Source organism: Telopea speciosissima, chromosome 8 (genome assembly GCF_018873765.1).
Source record: "Telopea speciosissima isolate NSW1024214 ecotype Mountain lineage chromosome 8, Tspe_v1, whole genome shotgun sequence".
Lineage (NCBI taxonomy): Eukaryota > Viridiplantae > Streptophyta > Magnoliopsida > Proteales > Proteaceae > Telopea > Telopea speciosissima.
Window position 1 is genome coordinate 4,260,265 of NC_057923.1, and position 11,995 is coordinate 4,272,259.

Consider the following 11,995-nt stretch of genomic DNA (forward strand, 5'->3'; position numbering starts at 1 on the left):
TATTTATGTGGTTGAGAAGCACCATCCCATGATAATGTTTGATTACCCCAATTGAACCTACTTTCCCAACTGTTCACGTGTTGGAAACTGATTTTTGTATTGGATGATCAGAAATGCCATTTTTTATGATTGATTGGATTATAAAAGCTTATGGGGCTAGCCAAGTTAAAATGAATAGGATCCCCTCGCACCTGGTAGGCAGGCAGCCATGTGAGGCCATGTTTTCATTAGCGCTTGAACCATCACTGGATAGGATTAGCAAATCGTGTGCATTCAGGTGAATGGGTGGCCACCGCTCATTGGTTCTCACCTGACGTAGCCCTCCGCTACCAGGCAGGGAACACCCCCTCCCGTATTGTTAGACCGGAATTGCCTGGCACTAGTTCTCCAAATATCAAAAGCTAGAGACGGCCTTTTAAGGCTTTAGGAAGAAACCATGAAACAGAAGCGAAAAAGTGGTCATCAAGCTGTATGTACCTCCGTCTGCGGAAACATTGCCAGTGGATCAATATAATGTGGAAATAATTTTCCCATCCCCTCCAGTTCCCTACCCCTGCTTAAACACTCTGCCCAAGTGAGATCCACCCTCCTTGTTAGAGGAACTGGGGAAGTAGGCCAGGCAGGGGGAACTGAAGGAGATAATTTTCCACCTGAGGTCCTAAAACATCACTCCCCTATTCCAACAATACCCTCTCTCACCCGTTCAAAAGCTGCAGTCAAGTGATTTCCCTTCACCGTGGCTCAAGGAAAAACTAGAGTCCAAAAGTCTTTATAGGTCTGCCCCAACGAATCATGGACTTCGTTCACAATATTGGTAGCTGTCAAAATTGATACTGATATGCCGTATCATTCCAATACTGAATCAAAACACTTTCTTTCCAGTCAAACTCCCCAGTCATACCGGTCAAATATCAATACAGTCCTGGCCTAATCAAACTGCCATGTTGCTCTAATAATTAATAGCTACATGGTCACAGGAAGTTTTACCTATCCCAAGGAGGGATTTCCAAACTATGTATGAATTATATGATCATTTACACAATGAAATCCTTTTCTCTTTTGAGTTAAGTAATACTGTCCTTTAATTCAAGGCTATGACAGACCCATGGTGTACATTACATATGAATTAATAGCACAAGGGACGGGTATAACGCACTAGTACAAACTATGGAGCAAGCAACAAACATTATAGGCTCATCGTTCAAAAGGGAGTCCTTTATTTGAGTTCAAAGACGGATAAACAGCTGCAGCTATCTTCTCGTGGAGGTTGAACTTCTTTGCTATTGATGGCCGAACATCTTCAACTCCAACCAAGCTCTCAAGGAATGGAAGTAACAAAAGCAATTCTTGGTCCGATCGATCATCAAACCAACTCTCAATTGGGATCCCATTGTCCACTTGAAACCCAAAAGCCTGACATCAAACAAGACTTATGTTTACAACTTATTCATAGATTTCCTTAATGTTGTTACAAAGGAAGTGCTGTAGCCGAAGAAATCTGTAGAATACTACGACTGTTTCAGAGCATGTACAGTCTGAATCCACAGTAACTGGGAGTTTGTTATATGACTGCTCGGATGGGTAATAATGGTAATATAATAGGTAATATAATATAAGCATTCCTAGAAATGAAATTTATGCATGGAAATACAATGAACAAATGATTTAGAAATGAAATTTATGCAAGGAAATACAATGAACAAATAATTGCACCGATGTTAATAAGCAACATAAACTGATAGTATTCCCCTACACCCAAATTCTACAGCAGGAACCCAGCATGCTATATCATTAGAACACCAAAAGAATCAGAAACAAAAATTTTCTGATCGTATAATTTTCAACTCAATTCAGTAGTTGAGATGAAGAGGAGTTGTTTAGTCATAAAATCATTCCAATTTAACCAAGTGTATTGATTATTGAAAACCTCAAGGGAACAGTATAATACCTGAGGAGAGTTATCAATTATTATCACATGTGCCAAATCACGGCCCAGAACAGACAGATCTTTGAGGTAATTACCATCTACAAAAACACAGGACTCACGATAAACACGGTGGCGAAATATTCTCCTTTTGGGATCCAGTACATTCAGAAGCTGTTCTGCATAGATGCTTTGACTAGCTGTGAAGATAATGATCTCGAAAAGGCTGGCAACCCTCTCCATAAAGTCCTTGAGATGGGGACGACATCGAACATAGACCGTATGCTCCTTAAGGTTAAAATTTACCTGAAATGTAAAATCTGTATCATCGCAGCGGTCAAGGCTGGAGTGCACTAAAGTTTCTGCAAATCCAAATAAAAGTCTCAGCAAATACATCAATCCTTCCAAACAGGTACATGCATTAATTATGCAAGTTCGACAAGTGAAAGGTATATATGGTTAGAAATTGGAACACATTTTTTATGTATTTAAAATATGGGGGCACAAGATTGCTGCTTGGTCGTGTAGCCCCTACACCAGCACAAGAGCCAATGAGAGCACGCACAGGAGCATTGACATGGATAGGTTTTTTGATTTCATGGTGGGCAGGGCGATAAATTTGCGCGCTCCTGTGACTGGGCGCAGGAACCACACAACCAAGCAGCATTATTTTTCCCTTAAAATAAAAAAATAAAAAAAAGAGTTTAACTTTTAATTATTATTGACAATAATAATCAAAGTCATATTTAATGCCCAAAGTGAAACTGAATCTTAGAAGGCAAAGGATGTAATCAAACATTAAAAAATCCTTACCATCCAAGTCCAAAACAAGGGTGGTACGGGGACAACTCCGAGTTTGTTTTGGAAGTAGCATGGGCCGAAAGGTAGGAACCACCGAAGACAAGTTTGGTAAATTCTTTATAAACAAGTATGGATCAAAATCATCAATTTCTTCAACATCATCAGTCTCCACATATACGTCAGTAGAAATTGAATCTTGGCTGGGCTCATTAACACACTCCAACTTCGACTGCTGCATGGCAAGGTATATAGCTGAAACCTCAGATGATAGACTGGTCACAACTTGATCCTTATTACACTGCGACACCCCATTAGATTCTGAAGAAGGCATCTCATGACTACTGTTCTCCATATCTAAGTGCTCAGAGCAAATGTTTGAATCCACATCCATCTCAACAGGGCATATTGTAGCGACTTTTATTCCAGTGTTCTGGCTATAGTTCTTCTCTTCATCTTTTCCAGTTGAATTAAAAGTTTGTAGAGAAACAAAACTTCCGAATGTATCAACTGGTCCCACAATTCCAGAGTTCTGATGGACTTTCTGGTCTTCATTTGGGAAAAACTTAATGAAGCTTACTGAAAGCATTTAATTGAGATGTATAAAGACTTATTGACAGATTCAATGCCATTTAATAAAAATGTATTTCAGAAAAGAATTGACAAATGTGGAGAAGGGAGGGGAGATGCAAGATAAAAGAGAGCGAGAGAGAGAGACACTCCTAGAGAGAAACACATAGGAAGATAAATCTATATGTTACTACAGCAACAATAATAACATCTCATACCCAAAAGGAAAACATTTGGAGCAAAAGTTTAAGATGCATACAAAATTATCTACCTCCATTTGCAATGACACCCCCATCTTTCGGAACATGAAAGGCTGGCGAAAATATGGTATCCAATGTGTGTTCACCAGTTCCTTCATGAGATCCCTACAGGATAAAAAAATTAATTAAGATCTTTAGCCCCCTTCCTCCTCCCACCCACCCCCCCATAAAAAAAAGCCCCAGGGAATTATCTCCACAACAGCCAGATAGAGAACAGTTGTCTAACATGAACATACACTAGTTCTCAAAATCTATAAAACCCGCAACGGTGATATTTTAGGAGTTTAGTACCAATAGCAGAGAGCAGGACAAAAGTGCTAGCAAGGTGTAATTTGTAACAGAAAATGAATTCCCAACACGTCTATCTGCATTCAAAACTCGCACTTGATGATGTCCAATGTTGCAGGCAAGGACATGCCCATTCAGTACGGAAAGAAATATCAAGGACATAGATTTATGTTTAGTTTATTCATTTTAAACTAAATTTTACATTCAAAATACCTGGATTTTAGGGTTGTGATGGATCAAATACCAGATTAGACCTGCTAACATATGACCTCTTGGAACTTTGATCATCATTTGAACAAATAGAAACTCCAAAAATAATAATTTTAAAGATCACATAAAGTAAGGTTGTTCAATTGAGACTTAGCCTCGTGCCCTAGGTACACTCTTTTTTTTATTTAAAGATCACTTAAAAGTATTAAATATATGTAGATATGAACATCGAGGTATTGCTGGACAGACCCATAAACTCGACCAATATTCTGTTGGATCCATCTTGTCGGCACACCATATATGCCTAAAACCAGCCAAATACATGGAAGAGCCGAGTGTGTACACCCATCCTAGTTTGTTGTACTGATTAAGCGGCAACCTAATCCTCTGCTGTGTCAAGAACTAGCGAAGAGCATATGATTTCAAGCCAAATGTACCAGTGAGGCAGTCAATATAATTGGTTTAGGGCCACCTGGGTAAACTGGATAGAGTGCACAGAGCTTTCCTGAAACTTAATTGGTGGGCATTAAAATACCAAAGCCTTCCCAATAAAAATATCCAGGTAACTTCTAATACTATGGTTTGAACATTACCCTACTAATCTAATAGATTTGCCCACATTTTGTTATACAAAATACAAACCAAAATGAGGACAATTGGATACTGCCATCAAATGTCCAACACTTTGACCTTAATAGACACCTACTCTATGTTAACAACTCAAGACTATTATGTGTTATCCTTTTCAGACACAAGTACTAGTTTTAGGAAAGATTCCACTAAAATCTTATATAATCTTCCCTTCCCCTACCGGCAGCTCTATCTTACTGATCGTACCAACCTGTTGAACACAAACCAATACTCTCCTCTGTAAAGTTATTATTTTTCCCTCAAAGCAATCAGCAGTTAGATGTCATAAATAACGGTATATTTATTTCCCTACAATTCTCATTAATTTACATATGTCATGGTCTATTTATTTACCTACAAAATATCATTTATCAAATATTTTTGATACATGAACATAGAAAAAGAAAAGCCATGTGCAAACAGTGGGCATACATCAAAGGACAATTTCTGAACAATAAAATAGTTATGTAAATACTAATGATTGAGCAATGAAGTCTCATGATCTTCAACCTTATGGTCAATCGGAGCACCATTAGCAGCATTATAACCCAAGCATCTACTGCGATCTCCATCATGTGGCAATTTATGACTAGGATTCAAATTTTTAGCCGCTACTGGCTCTCTACTTTTCTTTTGCAGACCACCTATTGGAAGAAAAACCAAAAGGATGGCATATAAGTTTCATTTGCAAGAAAATGAATGAGGTGTCTCCATGAAGCAATTAAAAGAGCAACTAATTTTTGTAACATAGTATTGGTAGTAATGAAGAAGATCAAAGATTAGATAAAGCTATTGAATACCTGCAGATTCTTAAAACAAAAGCAACCGTCCCAACTCCCAATCCCCCTCCCCCTTCCCCCCCCCCCCCCCAGAAAAAAAAAAACCCTACAAAAGAGTCACTAACATCATTATAGAACCTACTAATCAAACCTCAAAAACAATAGACAGCAAGAAATAGAATGGCCAATATTCGAAAATTATTGGAAGAAGACCTTAATTTCTATGTAAAATAGAATAGATATTAGCAATGTTTAACTCATCAAAGCAATTAGAGGATCAATGAAAACCCAACACAATCTCCATAAGCCCATAAAATAAGAAAACTTTCTAAGAACAATTAAACATACATAAAAAACATCAGATAAGCATACAAAGAAATTACAGGAAAAAAAGTTGAAAAAAATTCTGATCCCGACAATTATCAGGGATGTAGAATATGTTTGGATTCTTTTCAATCAAAAAACATGAGAAGGGTCTAAATCAGAATGTTAAATTTCACTCACTACAATAAAAATATATAAAAAAATAAAAAAATAAAACCAAGACAAAGGTTATGCAATACCAAATCTCTGCTTTCTAGCAGAAGATGTAATAAGCTCCGTGACTTTGCTTTCCACAAGTTGCACATTCTCAGTTACTTTCTTCTGTGATCTAGATATTCTTGGACTGGCATGTTCTCGAGTAGAATTTCTTGTTGGTAATTTCTTCTTGGTTTGCATCATCAAATCAAGTAGAGATCTCTAACCAGATGATAAGCTATGTTTGCTCTTAAAGAGTACTATTGAAGATCAGCATGCTGCTCCATTCTCAAGCCCCTGCCTACAGAATACAACCCCATATGACACTTCTTCAAAGCAGACGACCTCAGCATCCATATCAATCAGCTGATATTTTCAATACATCAGAAAAAGACAACAAGAATTCTTCTGATTGCTTAAATAGAATGTAAGATACAACCATGACCATGTAAATTTGAGAATATACAGGAAAAATGATCTCTTGAAGATGAAAGAGCTTGTTGTGAAGACTACTTATCACCCCCCCCCCATTGGGATAGTAAAACTAGAGCAATTCATCATAGTGAAGAGTAAGTAAAAGTTAAGAAAATCAAACTCAATGAATCAATATATATCAAAATAGAAATTCATTGGACGGTCGTGTTACTTAGCGCAAGCGATTCTAAGCTCAGTATAAGGAAATGGATTAATCCATTTATTCCCATCTTATATTCTTCAATGAATGAATTCACGTACATTTTGGTTAAGTAATAAACCAAACCCTAATTACTGAAAGGACCACTTATTTCAAAAGTGTCAAATAATGCAAATTCTCGAACACGCAACCGAATACTTTAGGTAACATAAACCGCAATCATTCATCAGAGATGACCGAAACCACTTCAACTAGAAAAATGATTAAACAATGACAATTCAGTAACTAACAGTACTGTAACAACTAAAACCCTAATGGCTCAACAACAAAAAGAATCCAGCGGACAGGAAGTACAAGAATGATTAAAAAGCTAACAGAAGCTTCATAACTCCATACCTGAAACAAAAAATTTGTTCTGAGAAAAACAGAACTGTATAGGACGAAGTACAGTAACCGTAGCTCCGATCGGTCCAAAATAACAATAAATCATAAATAACGAGTAATGTAGCAGAGCTGAAGTCTTCAGACCCAACGAAACCCTAACTTTATCTATAACTTTGTTGGATAGAAACGAACGGAACTGGAAGAAGGCGTGGACGGAGGTTTTCCCTCCAAAGAGGAGAAAAGAAGGAAAAGAATAACGATTTTTCTGTAGAATAATGTAATTGAGGAGAGAGAGTGAAAGTGTGAAAGTAGTACCAGTAAGTAATAAAATGTGGATTTTTAATTTTAGGGCTTCCGTTAGATCTCAACGTTCACCTTCCATGACATCATTATGTTCGTATCGAACGGACTAGATTGAACGTATATTGGAATTCCCGTCCAATTTTGGTTTTTCACTTTTCTTTATTACCGTAATCCTCCTCCGGTTGTCGCCTATAAGTTGTCGGTGTGTTGCTGCCCGTTGTCCACGTTCTTAATTTTCCCTTTTACCCTTCTATTTTATTTTTTCACCGTTCAAGCCCTCGTGCGTGCGCAGAATCATTTTTTAAATTTTCAAATTTTGAAAATAAGTGGGAGAGAGTGGGGCGCGGAGGGAAACATCAATATCAGTTCCCCTTTCCCATCCATTGAATTGAAATTAATTTGGGGGACAGGTTAGGGCACCCCGCTGGTTCTCTTGGAACTAGTGGTTGTGTCCAATTGAGACTAGAGAGGTGGGATGGGGAGGACAGAGGAGTAATTTCCGTAAAGGGTGGGAGAGAGGCAGATTTAAGTTGGGCATAGCGCCAACATGCCTAACCTTATCTCTTAAATTGGGAAGCGTCTCTTGACATGGTGGTGGTTGTCAGCCAATAGGATGTTGGCCTAAAAGTCCAAGGGCAAGGTCGTTGGTTCGACTCCCCCTTCTCCTCCAATTGGATGGTAGACATCCATCCTTCCCCTCCTCCACCCTTCCCCCCTTGGTCGTCCTCTTGGGCTGTCACCCTTAGTGGCTTATGGGCCCTCAATAGAATATGACAAAGAGAATTTAAATTTAACATTGACCAAAGTAAGGGTGTCAATTGGGTTCAATTTTGGTCAAATCGAATAATTTCCATTACCTCAAACCGCAATTGAACTGAATTGGTTGGTTTTATTCGATCCATAAACAGTTTTATTTGGTTCATATCTGGCTTCGATAACTCGGTTTTGTTCAATTCACTTCTCAATTTACACAAGACTTTTGGAATTCTAGTAAGGCAAGAAAGAGGAAACGAACAAAAGGGCATAAGTGTAAAAGACAAGTGAGGAGAGTCGACCATCGAAGACACAGTGGCAGAAGAGATGATGTGAAAATTAAAAACGTAAAACTTGTATTTAGCATTTTAATGTATAGTATGATTTTGATTCTCAAACTCGGTTTACACAGGGTACACCTTATTTGGTTTGTGCAGTTCAAGCTAATGGGTTCTTAGCCTAAAATCCAAACTGAAACTAAGTGAAAGTTTATTTTCACATCATGTGGTCAAGTTTCTAGTGCACTTGGTAGCTAGTGGTGTGTAAAGGCCCATTGCTACCAGGAGGTATTGAGTTCAAGCCTCTTGGTTCACATCCTACTGTCTTACATACTCCTTTACCTATAATAAAAATAAAAAAAAAGAAGAGTGAAATTGAAATTTTTTGACTCAATTTAGTTTGGTTCAATTTTAAATGGTCAGTTTTTATTTTGATTTTGATTTTAAATTGACACCCTTAGACCAAAACATGCCACCAAGGGTCCTTTGAAATGCTGATTGTCTACCATGTAGATGAGTGATATGATAATTCTGACCATTGGATATCCAAAGATGTTATTGATTCATCATCATATTAAACTAATTCAATCAAGGGAAAATTACATGATTAGCTACTTTTGGATTTTCATTTACAAGACTGTCTACCCTATGTTTAAGTTAATAAAAATAGACAAAAACAAGTTTAGTTTTACAAAACTAGACAAAACAGTGGCTCTCCTTCCTTCCTCGACAGTTCCCCTCTGAAAAAATCTATTTTTTTTTTCCTCTGTTACTTGGGGTAGCAGAGAATGGTGGTGACTGGGAACAAGGGTAGGGTTGCAGGAAACAGAAGATGTCTGGACAAGAAGGCAATGACAAGGGTAAAAATGTATAAAAAAGTAAGTGTGGGAGGGAGATACACTATTTTGTCCAATTTTATAAACCTTAATTTGTTTTTGTCTATTTTTGTTAACTCAAACATAGGGTGGACACTTTTGTAAATGAAAACCCAAAAGTAGCTAATCATGTAATTTTCCCTTCAATCAAATACCCTTCAATATAATTGGCATGTATCACCATATTCTTGTTTTAGATTTTTTCAAAAACCTGTATTTGGCTACTTGTAAAATTTTAATTTGATTAAAACTTCATATGTGATCCGAAAACCTTAAGGGTCTACTTATCTACAATTTTTTTTGCCCTGTCTGAACTGCCATGTGGCAGATACTCAAATGTGTTGCTATCCCGATCTTTCCACTCTCACTTATTCACTTCATTCCTGATAGATGGTTAATTAAGGGAGAGGATAGATAAGTTGAGAGGGAAAGTTGCAGAGACAATCAAAGTGGCTTTCAGTGAGAAGAAGAAGAAGAAGAAGAAGACGATGATGATGAGAAAGAATAGGGAGAATTGGGTTCCATGGTTTTCTAGCTGCGGATGTGAGAGTTGGATGGAGGCTCAAAAAAAATTAAGGATGTAACACGAGCAAGTTGGGCCTCACTTATACCAAACCCATATCATGTGCAACCCATGGTTGCACTCGAAAATGCCGACTCAAGCCCAGCCCAGCCCAGACCACCCATGCCCTACTCTAATTTGGAGGGTGATGGTGGGGTAAGAATGTCATACATCCCCATCTTTGTGTTGAGGAGTCTAGGTAGGAAGAAACTAGATGCTTTCACATATTATGGAAAAATGATGTGCACATTGCCGGTTGTGCATGACGTGTCTCATTCTCTCCTCCCAAACCGTGTGGGCCTCTTCTATATATGAATTATAATGACCCCTTCATATATATTAAGGAGGGATAGGGTTTTCTAAGCAAGCAAAATGGGGGAGCACACCAATGAGCGGCGACAGAATGATTTCGTAAATATAGGACAAAGAGGTCATTTCATGTGTGTGTGTGTGTGTGTGTGTGTGAGAGAGAGAGAGAGAGAGAGAGAGAGAGAGAGAGAGAGCTAATGTACCCTCTACGGTCGGCTCTGAGAACCTTTTTCCCTATTATGTAATAAGGGTGACTTCTTTGAACCATAGGATGTATAGGGTATCCAACACTAGTAGATAAGTTTTTATTACATGGTATATTGGATAATATCTTCAAGTCCGCTCTCAATCCATTCCTTGGAAAATTTCTTCAATTATGAAAGATTGTGGTCTATTGACAGAACGGTTCTTCACTCACATCTTGTTCCATCACACTCTTAGGAAAGGAAACTTTGCTGCCAATGCTCTCGCAAATGCTGGTGCTACTACCCAAGAGTCCTCCTTTTAAACTCGTTTCCTCTTTATACATCTTCTTGGCTCATGTATGATAGATGTTTAGTGTCTTACCCAAGGGATTATAAATAAAAGTTATTCAAAAAAAGAAGCATATTGGATAAGGTCGAAAATTTGTAGTCATTTAGACATGATGATCTCTTGCTCACATATCAAGTTTCAGTCCAAAAAAGAATTCGCCACGTGGCAAAATAATGCACTTCATGACTATCAAAAAAGAATGTAGAGAGGGTGCAAGGACCTACGTGAGAGGGTATGCTAGTTCATGAGAGATTACATGATTGAATTTGAGTCACAAATTGTCACGTAGCCAATTCATCCACTACCTAGATATCCATATTGTTAAAATTGTCACATTACCTTCCAAGTGGTAAAAACTTGGGTTCTAGTGTATACACTTATCGAGGTAGAAAAACATTTCACTTGTATGACAATAAATATAGGAGAAACGTTCTCAAGCTATAGGGGAGTGTGCTGCCCACCCAAAGTCCAAACACAGTTGGGGGCAAAATGACCGCCCCGCCCCCTATAAAAGGCAGAAATGTCACTCCCTCAAGATGCCTCTGAGCCCCCTCTCATTGGTCCCGCGCAAGTAGGGGCCATGCTCCCCCACAGAGAACTGTCTCCCATAAATATATTAACCTAAAGCCCAACCTATATACCCATAGCCGGCATAGCCTATTTATTGTCAAATTACTTGTCCATTTGAGTCATGAGCCCATAAGCCATAGCCCATTCGAAATTTCTATTCACTAAGCCCAAAATATTAAGGTCTTTTTAATACTAAGATACTATCTCTCATTTTTTTTTTTTCGCAATAATTTTTAGAATTTTATTTCTTTTCTTGTATTACAAACGTAGCCTTTAAAGATTCATACAGAAGAGAAAAGGTTCTCTGAGTGAGGGAACGTTCGCTCCTCTGTGTCTATCATATGAAATGACTTTACTGCCCTTTTATATACGATACTGTTTTGTCGCACCTTATTGGTGCATTCTCTTATAGGTTTGGGCTGGACATATAATTAACCTTGATACTCCCAGGCCCTAGCTCAACCTGCTTGGGCCCACCAAAATTTCTCCATCACCTGCTGGCCCTAAAGCATATTACGTGTTTGATCATGGGTCAGTCACTGATGTCTTATAAAATGGGTTTGTGGAGCAGAGAGTTCTTAAATTGAATCAAAGTTGAGCACTTAAAAGGAAAGGGACCTTTTTTTTCATCTTATTTCATGCTTTAGGAGATAAAGAAGATATGGATCTTTTAAAAGCCGGAATTTTAGGGTCATTAATTGTCTTTAGTTCTTACCCAAACATTCAAGTCTGGTTCCATGAGAAGAACCCCTAAATCATTGTTTTGACCAGAGATTGTATGGTTTGTTCACCTTCCAAGGGTTACATAAATTGGA

At 38.0% G+C, this 11,995-nt stretch overlaps 1 protein-coding gene across 3 annotated transcripts; it reads right to left on the minus strand.

Moving 5' to 3' along the window:
* Positions 1-1,115: 1,115 nt before the first annotated feature.
* On the minus strand, positions 1,116-7,147 carry LOC122671208 (CTD small phosphatase-like protein 2). Of its 3 annotated transcripts, XM_043868313.1 has the most exons (7): positions 7,009-7,147; positions 6,023-6,279; positions 5,191-5,324; positions 3,564-3,657; positions 2,738-3,301; positions 1,949-2,286; positions 1,116-1,413 (listed from the first exon to the last, which is right to left on the minus strand). In XM_043868313.1, the coding sequence occupies exons 2-7, from the start codon at positions 6,180-6,182 to the stop codon at positions 1,195-1,197; spliced, it is 1,509 nt and encodes a 502-aa protein (XP_043724248.1). In that variant the 5' UTR covers positions 6,183-6,279; positions 7,009-7,147; the 3' UTR covers positions 1,116-1,194. The 3 variants fall into 3 exon arrangements, with proteins under 3 accessions (XP_043724248.1, XP_043724249.1, XP_043724250.1); XM_043868314.1 differs by lacking the exons at positions 3,564-3,657; positions 5,191-5,324 and having other exon boundaries at positions 7,009-7,146; XM_043868315.1 differs by lacking the exons at positions 5,191-5,324; positions 7,009-7,147 and having other exon boundaries at positions 6,023-6,237.
* Between the last annotated feature and the right edge of the window lie 4,848 nt (positions 7,148-11,995).